The sequence below is a fragment of the Pinus tabuliformis genome, chromosome 2_1, assembly GCF_031772625.1.
Source record: "Pinus tabuliformis cultivar Carrire ecotype Pingquan chromosome 2_1, CPIR1, whole genome shotgun sequence".
NCBI classification, from domain to species: domain Eukaryota; kingdom Viridiplantae; phylum Streptophyta; class Pinopsida; order Pinales; family Pinaceae; genus Pinus; species Pinus tabuliformis.
In genome coordinates this window covers 483,849,611-483,866,993 of record NC_142299.1, presented here as the reverse complement: position 1 = coordinate 483,866,993, position 17,383 = coordinate 483,849,611, and the positions used below count along the sequence as shown (strand labels likewise).

The following is a 17,383-nucleotide window of genomic DNA, read 5'->3' as shown; positions in this document are numbered from 1 at the left end:
GTCAAAATCTAAACAAAACAGTCACACATTAGCAAAGTTCACTTGATCATGCTTAAGGACATCTAATGTAATGATCTGGGTAGGTTTACAATGAAAATGAGGTGAAAGAGAGAGATAAGTGAGGAAAAACAGTAGGTAATAATGGATGATGAGGTGCAAGTTAGAGGCTCTACACTCTGCCTAACAAAGGAATTGTTACTTGCTAAGATTTCTAATGCTAATGTGTTTAGCAAGTTTGATCTTAAAAGTGGATTTTGGTAGATTGGTATTATTCCTGCTGGCAGATATAAAACAACTTTCATTGTTCCTCATGGCCAATATCAATGGACTGTGATGCCCTTTGGTCTGAAGAATGCTCCATCTGAATTCCAAATAAGGATGGAAGATATTTTTGGGGGGGCAGAGTACATTATTATATATATTAATGATTTTCTTGTATTTAGTAGAGATGTAAATATGCACAAGGTCCATTTAGAACAGTTCTACCAACTTGCATATAAGCATGGCTTGGTACTTTCAGATTCAAAAGAAAAGTTTCAAATTAGGAAAGTCAAGATTGACTACTTGGGTTTACACATAGAAAAAGGACATGTAGAACTTCAGCCACATGTGCTAACCCATCTATTGAAGTTTCCTGATATAATTGTTGATGTGAAGACACTGCAGAGATTTCTTGGATATCTGAATTATATAAGGAATTTTTATGCTAAGAAATCAGAAGACACAAAGATACTGCTGAACAGACTAAAGAAGAAAGTTGTCAGTTGGACAGACGAGATGACAGCAGCAGTAATAAGTATTAAGAGTAAGCTTAATGATTTGCCAAAACTTAAGCTTCCTGATACTACTCTTCCTTTTATACTTGAGATAGATGCTTCTGATCACACTTGGGCTGCAGTTTTGCTACAAAAACATGGAAGAAAAGAACTGGTTTGTGCCTATTCCTCAGGATCTTTTGATGATACAGAGAAAAAGTATCATTCTTCTCATAAGGAAATACTTGCAGTTAAGAGAGGAATAAAGAGATTTCACTTGTTCTCTAAAAGCGTTAAATTTATTGTCAGAACAGATTTAAAGAATATGAAACACATGCTGGCAAACAAAAGATTGTTAGAACAAGGCAATACCAGAGTGCTGAGGTGGGCACTATGGCTTGAGGGTTTTGATTTTGATATTGTTTACAAGTCTGGTGCAGAAAATTATCTTACTGACATGCTTACCAGAGAAGGTGCTCAAGAAATCAAAGAGATCAAGATGTTCAGACCACTTCACCAGCATGAAGCTTCTACAAGTCAGTCCAGTCATGTCAAGTCTAGTAGAGTCACAGTGTGTAGTAACTGTCATTATGAGTTTTGTCTAGAATGTCTTTCAAACAATTCCTAATCTTACCATTATGCCTGAGACAAATCATTTTGCAAAATGGTTTGACTTTGACAAGCCTAGATGGTCATATACAAAAGAGTTACCATATAGGATTAGGCCATGGCGTGTTTACTATGCATTGTCTAGAGAACCAAATCCTGTTTATTTTGGATGCATTCAAAATACTGACTAGACATGGTCAGACCATTTCTCTATTCATCAGAGAGCTAGGATACATGGTTCGGTTAAGGTCATATTTTATGCAGTAGCTATAGACCCTGATAACAATTGGTGGAGTCCATGGTTTAAGCTATTTATGTTTAGGTATTTGCCCAGAGCTAAAAATATTTTTGATAGGACTTTTGCTGAGTTTGTCAAAATTCTACATTGGGAAATGCATGTAGCTATCCAGAATGATAATGTCATAGAGTTTGAGTTCATCCACCAACACACAATTGTCATTCCAAATGAAGAAGATGAGCCCTTTAAGCTTTCCGTTAGATTTAGAGGATTGATATCAGTGGACGAGCAAGACAGGCCTCCATTCATGTACACATTTCCATTCTTTTGTTGTACCAGAGATGCCGCACCATATTGGCTAGATGAATCTATACCATACGAGGTGCTTGCTCCAAATAATGAAGAACAAATTAATGAATTGATAGAACTTGACCAAATCAGACTTGGTCATATTGATCCAGCTGTCCCAGACACTCATGCACATGATTATGATGACAGAGCTAACAGTGACTGATTGAAAGGATCACTCAGATGAAATCCTTTCATATCCTGCTTTATTTGTACATATATTGTTGTCTGGTTTCCGTGGGGTTTAGTTCGAATAAAATCTCCATTGTGTAACTACTTCTATAAAAAGAGCTGATGTCCTAGATTCCGGCCATCTTTTCATTTTTAGATATATCATGATTTGGTCCCCATATGGCCTAGCCTCCAAGGGACGAGATAACAAGTGGTTGTCCCCACTTGCCCGAATCTTTAGAACTGTTCATTACTTTTTGTACAAGGTCCTTTCGTGATAGACATCTTGCATGATGATCAAACTGAAAGTTTGATTCTTTTGGTTTCAAGTTCTCGGTAAACGTTTTCACCGGATGACCTGCTAAGATATTATAAATACTAGCATTGTAAGTTCATTGAGCAGGAGAAGTTTTTAGAGTTTTTAGAGAGTCTGAGAAGTTTGAGTCTGAGTGAAGTCTCCCTGCTCTGCATCTGTGAGAAGTGTTCTCGATCTGCTTGCACCACAGAGTTTTAACTCTATAGTTTGTAATATTAGTTTGAGTCTTTTGGGTCTGTCTGAGACTAAGTCTCCCTGCTCTGCATCTACGAGAAGTTTTCTCGATCTGCTTGCATCACGGAGTGCTATTCTCATATTTGGATGTTTGTAATTACCTGAGAAGTTAATATAAACTGAGCATATTTTATTTTGGATTGGCTCATGTTCAGAATCATTAAATAAAGTATTGTTGTATAGGAAAGGTTGAGTCGTCCCGTAGGCCGGTTTACATCAATCCATCGTTCCCAAGGTCTGACAACGAACCTAACCAGCCGTCACAATAATTTATTTAATGTAGTTTAAGAGTATTCGTGATAGAGTTTCGGTAACTGTCAATGGTTTAATTAAGTAATAAAGTTTAAGAGTATTGGTGATAGAGTTTCGGCATCTGTCAATGGTTTAATTAAGTCAGTGACAGCTAGTTAGGTTCGTTGTCAGACCTTGGGAACGATGGATGTAAACCGGCATGGACGACTCAACCTTTCCTATTTAACAATACTTTATTTAATGTAGTTTAAGAGTATTGGTGATAGAGTTTCGGTATCTGTCAATGGTTTAATTAAGTCAGTGATGGCTGGTTAGGTTCGTTGTCAAACCTTGGGAACGACGGATGTAAACCGCCATGGCCACGAGTTCAATGGAGTTAGACTTGTGCACTTTCAATAAATGTATTTAAGAGATTTTCTAAAAATTTTCAGACAAGTTGAAGCAACAGTGATCCATTTGGAATCTTGCATATTTGTAAATTTCGAAGAAAGAGCCATCTCAAGCGCATAAAGTTAAAGTAAATAGTATACCTCGTAAAGCAGATTTCCTGCGACAGAGACTACCACCCTTGCATCCGTTGATGGCACAGATCAATATAATGCAGTGAAGGGCTTACGTTTGCCCCAGAGATTTGAGTGAGATAGGCACATTGCTACTGGATTTGGTTTGCATTACCATAGTGGTGTTGTTGGAGTTCCCTCCATATGCAGTTATGGCGACACAGAGAATGCACATTGAACACATTCGGAAGACCAAGTTTTCTCCTGATAATCCCCTTGTAGAAGATTTGCACCCAGCGGTGAAACATCTCTCTGCTGAATTATACAGCAAGGATGTGCATTTTCTTATGGAACTCATCCAAGTAATTCCTAGGCAACCTACTTCAAATTATCTAATAGGTTTAACTGTACTTTTACATTTTTGTTTTCAGTACCTTAAAAATGGTGTTTTACTGCAGAATGCAGAGGATAACAAGTATGCATCTGAGGTCGAACCTTCTTTGGAATTTGTAATTACCAGTAAGGATATATGTGAAGTGGGTGCTACAGATACACTCTTGGTGTTTAACAATGAGATTGGATTTCAGAAACATAACATTGATTCTATATGTAGCGTTGGAAGATCTACCAAGAAGAAAAGGGAAGGAGGTTACATTGGAGAAAAAGGTATGGGTCAGTGCTCTGTTTTTGGTTAGAGTTTATAAAAGTCTCTATATTCTAGTTTGTTTGTTTTTTTCTTTTTAACCTATGATTTTTTAGGGAGGAAAAACATATTATTAATTATTAGTTTTATACAAATCATATATTTCACCATATACACTCTACACTCTGGTAACTGAATTTCACCACACCCATCTCAAAAGAAGGCAAGGAAAGGAGGTTACTTTGGAGAAAAAGTTATGGGTTAGTTTTCTACCTCATCTATGAGTCTATAGAATTGTATATACTCCAGTCTCCTATGGAATTTAACCTGTAATTTTTTAAGAGGAAATACATATTCTTAACTACTAGGCTTACATAAACTATATACCTCACAACATACACTTCTAGTAACTGTATTTCACCACACCCATCTCTAAAAAATGTAAGGGAATGAGGTTACATTGGAGAAAAAAGTATGGGTTACTGTTCTGCCTCTTTTTAGAGTCTATAAAAGTGTATATATTCTAGTTTTCTATGGATTTTAACCTGCAACTTATTAGGAAGAAATACATATTCTTAATTGTTAGGCTTACACAAACTATATACCTTACCACATACACTTTTGAACTGTATTTCACCACAACCATTTCTAAAGAAGGTAAGGGAAGGAGGTTGCATCGGAGAAAAATGTATAGGTTAGTGTTATGTCTCTAGAGTCTGTAAAAATGTACACACCCATCTCTAAAAAATGTAAGGGAATGAGGTTACATCAGAGAAAAAAGCCTGGGTTAGTGTTCTGCCTCTTTTTAGAGTCTATAAAAGTGTATATTGTAGAAATTTACAGGGTAAGTTCCTCAGACAGAACACCAAAGGACACCGCTCACAACCAGATCACAGATCAATACACCAGTATTTTGACGTGGTTAAAACCCTCAAAGAGGGAAACAGTCCACGGCCTGAGCCAACGCGGCCACTTCAGGCAATTTATTAATAAAAGAATGAAAATTTACATAAGCTTCTCTCATGGACGGATTACCCTACAAATGACCCTCCATGCTCTTTAAATAGAGATCATGGACCAATCGGGTGTTAAGCCACAGATCAAGTGTCAGTAATACCGAGGAGAGAATGAACCGTCAGATCACTACATATCGTGACCATCAGATTGTAAGTTACAAAATGTACATAGTAAAGAAACACACTTTACCTAACTCTATACTAGACCAAGTTATACTTAACTATTTCCTACGTGTCAGAATATCCTAACATCCCCCCTTAAGAACAACTTGGGATAGGATTGAAGGATTTACAAATATGACACAATAGGAGAAGGAAGGAGGCACTAGAGCCTATCCCCCCTTAGTGACAACTTCCTGAACTCCAACCATAAATCGAAGTTTAGTGAACTTCGCCTCTGTGAGAGCCTTTGTAAAGATGTCTGCAACTTGATCATCTGTTGAACAATATTGCACTTCAAGAACATGGTTGTGAATGAGCTTTCTGATGAAGTGCATGTGCAGTTCAATGTGTTTGCTATGCTGATGTTGGACTGGATCTTTGCATAGTTGAATGGCACTTTGATTATCACACCAAAGTGTAGTCGAATGTTGCTGCTAAAAGCCAAACTCTGACAGGATCTGATGAAGCCACAAGGCTTCCTTACTAGCTTCTACAACACCACGATACTCTGCTTCTGCGGAAGAAAGAGAAATGGCACCTTGTTTCTTGCAAGCCCATGTAATAGGTCCTGAACCAAGAGTGAACACATAACCTGCAGTAGACTTCCGATCATCAGGGTCACCAGCCCAATCAGAATCAGTGAAACCAACCAATAGAGGAGCTGCTTCAGCACTGTAATGAATCCCAAACTGAACAGTTCCTCAAACATAACAAAGTATTCTTTTAGCTGCTTTCCAATGACTTTCATGTGGGTTTTTCATAAACCAAGCAACAAGGCCAACAGAGGTTAGGATGAGCATGGGTTAGATACAAAAGTTTTCCTACAAGTTGACGGTATAAGGTAGCATCAACTTCAGGAGAAGTACAAGTGACTGAAAGTTTTACTCCAGACTGAAAGGGAGTAGGGGCTGGCTTACAGTCTTCCATGTGAAAATGACGTAGAATATCACAGGCATACTTGGACTGGGAAAGGGAAATACCTTCCTTGGATTGCAAGACTTGAAGACCAAGAAAATAATGTAAGTGTCCTAAGTCTGTCATTTCAAACTTCTTTTTAAGGCTGGACTTCACATGGTTGATAAGATTGGGATCACTACCAGTGAGGATAAGATCATCAACATAAAGAACAAGAATGATAAGAGACTTGCCCACTTTCTTGGTGTAGACAGTATTGTCAAAATGACACCTAGAAAAGCCAGATTCTAAAAGAAACCTATCCATTTTGGCATACCAAGCTCGAGGAGCTTGTTTGAGACCATAAAGGGATTTCTTAAGCCGACATACAAGGCTGGAGTCTGTTTGTATAAAGCGAATAGGTTGTTCCATATAGATTTATTCATGCAAGTCCCCATGCAAGAAGGCAGATTTAACATCCATCTGATGGACTTCCCATTTGAAAGAGGCAGCAAGGGAAAGAACAAGGCGGATAGAGTTCATTTTGGCAACAGGGGAGAAGGTTTCAGTGTAGTCAATGCCTTCAACTTGCGAAAAACTCTTAGCAACAAGGCGAGCTTTATGTTTATCAACTTTCCCATCTGGTCCATAGTTGGTTCTGTAAACCCATTTGCATCTGACAAGTTTTCGTCCCTTTGGGAGAGGAACAAGATCCCATGTATCATTTGCCAATAATGAATGATATTCTTCATTCATAGGTGCTTCCCAATCTGGATGGCCTGAAGCTTCTGCAAAGGTGTCAGGATCATAATTCACTGGAGCTTGAGCCAATAAAGAAGAGGCTCTATCAAACTGAGAACGTGTACGTCGCTGATCTGTAGGATCACCAGCAAGATCACCTGCTGCATCCCGAGTAGCACGGACCCATTTTGGAAGCTGAGGAGTTGAAGGAGGATTCTGAGAAGGTGGGGGAGGATTGTCATCCTCACTTTCATCATCTGCAGAAGAAATATTTTCAAAAGTAGAAGAGATAGGGAGAGGTGGCACATCCACCGAACTAGGCTCATAGGCCGATATATTTTCAGCAAACTTTGCATCTCTTCTAATGATAACATTTTTGGAATTAAGTAGAATAAGTCTATATCCTTTGACATCTTCAGAATATCCAACAAAAATACATTTTTCACTCTTAGGTTCTAAAGCTTTATGTTTCTCATCTGGAATATGGGCCCATGCTTCACTTCCAAAAACACGAAAGTGACTTACATCTTGTTTAATTGAGCTCCATGCTTCTTCTGGAGTGATATTCTTTAAAACCTTAGTAGGAGTGTGATTTATTATGTAATTTGCATAGTTAATTGCTTCTGCCCAAAAATTAAGACCAAGTCCTTTGGACAATTAGCCATTTCCTTTAAGGTGCGATTCTTCCTTTCAGCTACACCATTTTGTTGTGGAGTATATGGAACAGTATGTTGCATTTGAATTCCATTCTCAGTGCAAAAGTTGATTAATTTGTTGTTAACATATTCTCCGCCATTATCAGATCTTAGCTTAAGAATTTGATGTCCAGATTGTTTTTCAACTAAGGCCTTGAAGGCCAAGAACATGTTAAATACTTCACTCTTGAGTTTTAAGAAGTATACCCAAGTGCGTCTGGAGAAATCATCACTGAAAGTTAAGAAATACTTGTAGCCAGAGAATGAAACAACTGGAAGTGGACCACATAAATCACTATGCACAAGCTGTAAAGGGGCTGAGGCGTGCCAAGAGGCACGTTTTTTAAAACTGTCCCGATGATGTTTTCCGAGTACACATCCGAAACAAACACCATCTCTGCAAGATACCATTGGAAGATCTGTCACCATATTTTCTTTACATAGATTCTGAAGGGAGCAATAGTTTAAGTGACCAAATCGCTCATGCCAAAGTTTGCTCACTTCATCGTTATGAGCAACAAATGCCGAGGGAAGATTTGATGACCCAAAGTTGTGAAACTTATACAACCTTGTAGAATCATCAGCAATGCCAGTAGCTAAAATCTGTCTAGGATCTCTTAGGTCCTTAATTACAACATCATGAGGTGAAAATTCAACAATTTTACCTTCACCTGAATGAGTTATCTGATATACAGATAGAAGGTTGCAAGATAAGGTTGGAACACATAATACATCATTAAATTGACCATTGTCTAGATGAATAGTTCCAGTCCCTACAACACTAAGAGATCTATCATCACCAACATATATATTTTTTGTGTTACAATCATTTAAAGAAGAAAACATGGCTTTGTTTTTGGCTATGTGATAAGAAGCTCCAGAACCAATGAGCCACTCATGAGAATGAGAAGAAGAAGATACATTTAGTGCATAGCCAGACCGAGATGATTGACAACCACATGCAAAAAGTGCCATTCCCAAAGATGAAGTTGAAGTTGAAGAGTGCTCCAAATGGATGTTATGCTTCTTCATTGCTGCTTCCAAGGCTTCCATCTTCTTAAATCATTTGGATTCTAAGTGGCCATCTCAATTACAAAAGTTGCAATGTCTATCAGTCTTCTTCCCTTTGTTTTTATTTGTCTTATTATTTTGTTGAAATGATTTTTCATTTTGAGGCTGAAATTGCTTAGGACCCTTGTTTGGTTTAGGACCATTCCTTTTAGGATACGACTTCTTAGGATTCTTTGAATTTGGTTGCTGTTGGGCGGCTAACGCTTTCTTAGAAGAGTTTCCAAGATTAAGAAGACCAAGGTGTAAGATTTTTTCTTGTTCTCTTATTAAAGAATCACAAAAAGAATCAAAGGAAGGGGACTTGTAGTCTTGTCCTTGAGAAATGAAGGCTTCTCTTGTAGAATGGAAGGTGGAAACAAACACAGAGTAGGCTGGTCCCAACTTAGTAAGGATGGAATAGATAAGGTTACTATCTTCTTTCTTAACCTTAACACCTTCCAAGAGAAGTCTAAGGGTCTTGAACTTGGACAAAAAATCTTCAATGCAAGAAAAATTATTGGGGTCCAATGTAAGCATCTCATTTTCAAGTTGATGGGCTCTAAGTTCATTTTTTATTCCAAAAACTTTAGTAAGTTGTTTCAATGCTTCATCAGGAGTATTAAGTTTTGCAATATGGAATCTAAGATCTGGAGAAATAGACATCCCTATCAACCCTCATGCTTGATCTTTCCTATTTTCCCATTTGGCTACCTTATCTGCATCTTTCGGTTTGGTTTCTTGGCCTGTGGCTATTCTGTAAAGACCTTTACTTCTAAGTAAATCCACAATGTAGGACCACCATTGGAAGTAGTTGGTGCTATCAAGAGTAACTTGGCATGGACATTCCATTTTAACAGAAATTGAAGCTATAGATGCTGAAACTAAGTGTTCCAATGGAAAGATCTCGAAAAATTAGGCTGGTTAAAAAAAAACGGCTCTAAAAACGGCTTCCGGATGAAGAAGTTATGGCTTTTTGAAGAAAAGTTGTTGAAGATGTCGACGAAGTGCGGGAATGTGCGGAAATGAAAAAAATGCCCCCACAAAAAGGAGATTTGAACTCAAGACCTCTACTCTCATAAATTAGCTTTGGACCAAGTGAGTTATACAAAAAGTTTGAGAGAGAGAGAGAGGGGGGTAGCTTTGGGTTGCGTGCTTGCCTTGAGAAAGCTCTTTTTCCCTACAAAACAAAAAACACAAAACCCAACACGGATATACAAAAAAAACGAACCTTATGGCTCGAAGTTAGCTTTAGCCGGAAACTAAATATTTTCTTCTATGTTTCTGATTTTCCGAGATCACACTAAGGCGCAGCGGAAAAGAGCATATGCATGAGAAAAATCCTTCCTTTCTGTTACGGATTTGCCCAGATCGCACAGAGTTGCGGGGCAAAGACCATACGCAGAAATGAAAGGTATAGATCCGGTAATAAAAAAGGCTAAATAAACCGAAACCGAAATAAACAGAGAGAAAATAACTGTAAACTGCAAATAAACACTGTATACCTCCAGATCTTAAAAATGACGTAGCTAGAGCTACCGGAAACCTTTTCGCGTGAAACGAAAGGGGTTCCTCACTGGTATCGATGCTCCCGACACAATAGAACAGTTCTCTCGGCTCGAAAGTAGTCAGAAACAGTAGATCTAGGAAATGACAGTCGGATGCAGTTCTACCGGCTTCAGATTTGGATCACCAACAGATGTGGCCCTCAAATAGCTCTGATACCATGTAAGAATTTACAGGGTAAGTTCCTCAGACAGAACACCAAAGGACACCGCTCACAACCAGATCACAGATCAATACACCAATATTTTGACGTGGTTAAATCCTCAAAGAGGGAAACAGTCCACGACCTGAGCCAACGCGGCCACTTCAGGCAATTTATTAATAAAAGAATGAAAATTTACATAAGCTTCTCTCATGGACGGATTACCCTACAAATGACCCTCCATGCTCTTTAAATAGAGATCATGGACCAATCGGGTGTTAAGCCACGGATCAAGTGTCGGTAATACCGAGGAGAGAATGAACCGTCGGATCACTACATATCGTGACCGTCGGATTGTAAGTTACAAAATGTACATAGTAAAGAAACACACTTTACCTAACTCTATACTAGATCAAGTTATACTTAACTATTTCCTATGTGTCGGAATATCCTAACATATATATTCTAGTTTCCTATGTATTTTAACCTGTAACTTCTTAGGAAGAAATACATATTCTTAATTGTTAGGCTTACACAAACTATATACCTTACCACATACACTTTTGAACTGTATTTCACCACAACCATTTCTAAAGAAGGTAAGGGAAGGAGGTTGCATTGGAGAAACATGTATAGGTTAGTGTTCTGTCTCTAGAGTCTGTAAAAGCGTACATACTTGAGTTCTCTTTAGATTTTAACCTTTGACTTCTTAGGAGGAAATACATATTCTTAACCACCAGCATAGATCCATCTTAAGCATGGATCTAACATGAGCCGAGATATCAAATTTCTTTACGGGCAAACATATTTTAGAATGCAAAAAAAATGCCTAATTTTTTATCCTTTAAATTGTATTTTTGAATGTTATATAGAGATTACATAACATGTGTATTGAGCCATTTTATAGAATATTTTTGAAAAACATAAGGTCTAAACATTTTACTCATATTTTTTTTAATTACTAAAGACTTTACATGAAATTACAAACAATAGTTCATATGAACAACTAATTAAATTAAAAATACATACCATGTATTTTTTTCCTTTTTATTATAGTTGACATTATTTCTCTATTTAGAAAATATTTTATTTTATTTAAAAAAAAACACATATACTTACACATTGCTTTCTGCACTGATTTGTAAAAAAACATTTAGACTCATATATACACATATACTTTTAGTCACCATATATCACGTCACCCATCTTTTATCACCACACCCATCTCTAAAGAAAGTATCCATTTTTTGGAAAAGGCTGATAATAACCCGTCTCTAAAGAGAGTACCCATCTTTTGAAAAAATTGCTGATAATAGAGTAATATGGAATAACATGTGTATACCTTTTAAATATATTTATTTATTTTTTTATCAATTTGATACTAATTTTTTTCCTTTTCAATTCGTCCATCATTTAAACTTGGAAACTTTGAATCTGAATTTGAATTTCTATATAATACTTAATAACATTACACATTACTTTGCCGATTAAAGTGCTCTTGGCACTGGACTAAATATCTGATTGAATTATGTTATTTTTAACTTATATAATTAATCACAAGCCAGCCCTGTATTTTCAGCAATGTCTATAAGATAAGATTCAACGACGTCCCTCCTCGTGATGCCAACATTGGATATATCGTCCCAGGATGGATTGAAAGAAAACCCAGCCATGCTGAGACTGAAGAAATTTATGGGTGCCGGCTTCCTAATACTGTTATAGTTCTACCTTTGCGTCCTGAGAAGGTTGAAGCTGTGAAGCAAGAGCTCTCCAATATTCATCCTGAAGTTATTTTGTTCATGTCTAAGATAAAGAAGCTTTCAGTTCGTGAATTTCATGTGGATCCCAGCCTGAACAAAATTAATTCAATCTCCGTTTCACGGGAGACGGACTTTCAGAGTTCTAAGAGTGATGACAGTGAATCTTTCACTCTGCATTTGTCAGGTGAAGAGAATAAACATTCCATGGGGGAATCCAGCTATTACATGTGGAGGCAACGTTTCCCTGTAAAAGAAAAGTACAAGGTTGAGCAGAGGAAAGACCTGGAAACATTGGCGATTACTCTGGCTTTCCCCTTTGATAAATGCCTTACAAGAGAAAACATGGCAGCTCCCAGCATTTATGCTTTTCTTCCAACAGAAATGGTCACCTGTTTTCCGTTTTTAATACAAGCAGATTTCTTACTGGTTTCTTCCAGAGAGAGTATTATTTTTGACAACAAATGGAACCAGGGAATACTAGACTGTATTCCGGTAGCTTTTCGTTCAGCATTTCATTTTCTCGTCCACTTTGATTTGCCCCCTTCATCAAAATCTCAATTTTATAAATACATCCCTGTTGAACCCCCTCATTACCCGCAGCTGGAACAAGTAAGAACTGGCATTCAGGCCCAGTTAAGGATGGACGAAATAATTTTATGCGATTCCAGCTTTGTTGACAAAGATTTCGGCAGGCCAAGAGAAACTCGGACAGTACTGTCAGCATTTAGAAGCATTCTGGAGAAAGCAAGAAAACAAGGTCGGCAGAGCAGCCTGGACGCTTTCGTGGCTGGAGAAGACAAAATAGTCCATTCCTGCCTTGATAAGCCTGAGTTTTCTAATATCTTGAAGTTCTTGAATGTGGAGAATGTTTCATATCATTGGTATGCTGGTTGCATTAAGTCGTCTGGTTGGGTGAATGGTCTGTCGGAAAACTTATATGTGGAACTTCTTTGTTTCATTGCTGAACATTGGAAGTCTGAATTTTCAAGTCACCTACAAAATACTCCCTTCCTGAAGTATGTAAAGTCTGCAAACAACACAGCTTTGGCAAAGGTATCAAATAATCAACCGGGCACAAGAATATATTTTTCTTCACAGCGGTCGCACATAGCGTGGCTGGCACAATGGTCTGGAGAGCTTCAAAGTGCTGCCCGACACTATTTTATGCCTGAACCTATTCAGAAGGCCATAGTAGAGTTGCCTGGGAACAAAGGTGAGAAACTGCGTAAGTGGCTTGAAGAGTATCCTAAAATTACAGAGCTTTCAATCTCAAGTTTCGCCAAGCAGCTCCAGGACGTTGTAAAATCTTCAACAGATAGTAAGCTTGTTATCAATGTTGCACATTTTTTCCATTTTTCATCTGTAAATAGGTACATCGAAGATCGAGATTTGTTCGATCTTTGCTCGACTATTCCTATCGTGGATGGGTGGGGTACTGTCAGACAACATGGTTCTGTAAATATCCTCCTTCCTGCATCAATAAGTAAGTGGGCCAAGTTAATGAGAAGTCAACAATGGACTGGGCAAAACTTTGTTGAACTCTCAGAATATTATCTTACATTACCTCGTTGCGCACGGGGTTTTACAGAAGCAGGTAAAGATTTAGTTTCATTCGTTAAGCAACAGCTTGGTGCATTAGATATTCCACAGCTAATCCCTCCAAATGCCCATTTTCCCTTCAATCATTTGGATAAGGAGAGTGCATTTGTTCTGCTGGATTGGATAAGTTCCCAGAAGCTACGTCCCTCTTTTAAACAGAGTGTATCAGATTGCAAATGGCTGAAAACGGGCAGGGGTTTCGAATCTCCTGCTAAGTCCTTTTTGTTTGATTCGAAAATGAGGCTTGCTCAGCATTTGGAAGAGGATGATCTTCCTTGTATTGACGAGGCATTCTATGGGTATGCTATTCATAATTTCAAAGATGCTCTTGAAAAGATAGGAGTGGTCACTGAGGAAGGAGGAGGATGCGATGTTATTGTTGATCATCATATTCAGATGCATACAGATTTCAAAACCATAAAAAGGCTATATAGTTATCTCCAGGTTTCAGAGTGGGAGCCTTCTGTATTTAGCGTTTTACCAATTTGGATTCCAAATGAGCAAAAATGGACGCCGACAGAATCCTGTGTGATTCATGACGTAAATGGGCTTTTCAAATCGAGGTTGAAGATCCTGGAAAACTGGTACGATGAAGAATTGCTCAATTTCTTTTCAAAGTCTCTTCGCGTACCCAACTATCCACAAATTGAAGACTACTGCTTGCTGTGGCGGGATTGGGGAGAAAATGGTAACCATGGAATAACTGAATCAGTGTGTTGTCTGGTATGGAAACGTATTGTGCATAAGTGGTCGAGTTCCTCCTCTCTCACAAAACAATATCTTGGAAGCGGCTGTAAAGTCCCTGTCTGCACAAATAATGGAGATATCCGTGTTAGTAGTGCAACCCAAGCATATATCCCAGACGACTTGCAGCTTAAAGAATTATTCAAAGGACGTTCATCAATGGTAAATTTTACTTGGCACCCGAACCCTTCAGATCCTCAAATACCTTTGGACTCTTTGTTCTCCATTTATAACCATCTGGGCGTTCGTAATATATCTCAAGCTGTAACCAAAACTGAGATTTCTATGCAACAGAGGATCTCTTGGCAGAAGCTTAAGCCTGGGGAGGGGCTATTGGGGATCGGGTTATACAGAGTATGTGTTGCATATCTAGCGAAGCCTTCTTTCAATTTGCACTCTCAAGAGAGACATCAACTTGTCAAGCCTCTCATGGAGTGTCCTGTGTTTGGAGTGGTAGAACCACTCAGTGTAGAATATTCTCTATTATCAGCACAGAATATTAAAGTAATCACAACAGCTATGGTAAGATGGGAGAAAAGCTCCCAGAGGCTTTTGATACAGATTCCTGATAGAAACAACCAAAAGGCAAAGATGATGTTTGTCACTAATTTTGCTGAGGTAATCTCAGTAGGTCTGTTAGCAGAATTTCCAGATTTGGTTGGAGGACTATGTGAGTTGATTAAATTGGGATGTGCTTTCGACTTTAACTCAGAAGCAGTGGATTTCATGCTTCAGAGCAAAAATCTTCAGTTGTTCATAGAGGATGAGGGCTTTCTGTCTTCTTATTCTACCTAAAACATGTAAAATAAGACAGGTTCTCGAAGGAGCGTAGGCTCATGTTGTATGTACTTAGTATTATAGATTTAAGGATAACTTCGATCGTTAAAATTTGCAAGGGTTTAGGGGTTAGATATAGATTGGAACACTAGCCAGTATCTTCATATCCTCTATGAAGGTAGGTCGGTGATTCAAATTAGGTTTCTCTTCCATTAGGTAGAAGGTAGACTTGTAGATGTTAAATGAACTTAAATATTTGTATTTCCATATATGCTTTTACAGTGTGATTAAACTTTTTTAAATTAAAGTGTTAATAGGTTGATTTTTACTTTAATCCCACTTCCCACCCATGTTATAAAGTGATGGAATTAGCTTTTTTGTTGTTCCTTTTGGTGCAAATTTTGAAGTTCTGGTTAATAGATATGTTGTAATTTAATGGTAAGGTAATTTTGAAATTTAAATTTGACTAAACAATTTTTTGAATATAAAATATTGTATAGAATATTTAAAAAATTATTATAATTATCAAAATTTTAATTAAAACAATTAACAACCATTTATTTAAATTGGAGAAATTTGTGTTTATATAAATAATTTAATTTTGGATTGATTAAATATTTAATTTCTCTTTAGTAACTCAATTCTCAATAGATTCTATACTAACTGAAAACAAGATACAAGTTTTTAAATGTTGAATTTTTTTATATACAATGGGGAAGCTGTTTAACTTCTTATTGGCAATGAGGAAGCTGGGATTCATTTTGACTGCACTTAATGAATTATCATCAATTCTTCTTTTTGGAAAATCTGTTGATTAAAGTGCTATTCTTCATTACACATCCATATTGATTGTATCAAACCAGGCCATCAATTGTGTTTTTGTTGTTTCCCATTTTTTTAGAAAATTGACTCAAGTTATTAAGGGTTTGACAAAAGCTTAGGTTTAACAATAATTGTAATCTCAAACCATTTAGGTATTTTTATTCACTATTCATAAAACCCGTTTCTTCCATTTTGTCTTGTTAAATTGTACAATGAAAAAATTAAAAAAATGTGTTTTGAGATATTCAATGCACATTTGTATCATACATTAAATTTATGTGAGTTTTTTTGGGTTAAAATTTGTTTACACAAGGATATGGAGATTCATATTCATGGTATTTAAAGTGCATTGTCATCAATTCTTCATTTTAGAAAATCTGTTGATTAAAGTGTTACTCTTCATTTACACAACCATATTGATTGCAACAAACCATGTCATCAGTTCTATTTTTGTTGTTTTCTATTTTTCTATAGAAAATTGATTCAAGTTATTGAGGATTTGACAAAAGGCTAAGTTTAATAATAATTGTAATCTCAAACCATTTAGGTATTTTATTCATTATTCATAAATCTCTTTCTTCTATTTTGTCTTATTAATTTGCAAAAATAAATAAATTCAAAAAGATGTTTTGAAATATTCAATGCATATTTTTAGAATACATTAAATTTAAATGAATAAATTCATTTATAAATTTAATTAGATTTTATAAGTTATACTAAATATTTTAATCATAAAATTATTTTGCAATTTAAAAACAAATTTGAAAACAACTTATAAAACAATTTTATTTAAAAATTTGAATAACTAAGTGATATGGAACAATTTCTATATACAAAACAAAATAAGGTTGTTTCCTAGAATTTGTTAATTACTAAATTGTGAATTTAGTCATTATAAATATATTAAAATATAAAGTCAAAATTAAAATCTTTTAATAAGAAATTAAAACTTTGAATTTTACCAATTGTGTTTTAACTTGTGATTAAAGAAGAACGAGTTGTATCCTTGTACATGTTCAATTTTTACAAATAATATGTTATAAATGTCATGAAAGTTATTATAAATATATTAGCATATAAAAACAAAACTAAAATTTTTAAATAAGATATTAATATTGTAAATTTTATTGTTAAGATTTAACTTGTGATTAAGAAGAATGATTTTCATCCTCCCTATTTACAGCAGGGGCTCCTGTCACGAGCTTGTTACCTGCTAAGTCTCTTCGTTTGGCTCTGCAACCAATTCCTGGTGAACTAGTGGTGAACCTACTGGGAACTTTCACGCTCTTGCGGCTTTCTCAACGGCTTCCTCGCCTAACATAGCCTTGGCATCCCTTCGTTCCTTTGGCGAA

At 36.6% G+C, this 17,383-nt stretch overlaps 1 protein-coding gene across 1 annotated transcript in view; it reads left to right on the top strand.

Moving 5' to 3' along the window:
* The window catches only part of LOC149201015 (uncharacterized), a 30,584-nt gene extending 15,357 nt beyond the window's left edge, over positions 1 to 15,227 (top strand). The window contains exons 4-7 of the mRNA XM_089401165.1: positions 3,551 to 3,785; positions 3,882 to 3,942; positions 4,037 to 4,089; positions 11,895 to 15,227. Coding sequence (XP_089257291.1) covers positions 3,551 to 3,785; positions 3,882 to 3,942; positions 4,037 to 4,089; positions 11,895 to 15,227 — 3,682 coding nt within the window. The remainder of the gene's footprint in view (positions 1 to 3,550; positions 3,786 to 3,881; positions 3,943 to 4,036; positions 4,090 to 11,894) is intronic.
* The last annotated feature ends 2,156 nt before the right edge of the window (positions 15,228 to 17,383 follow it).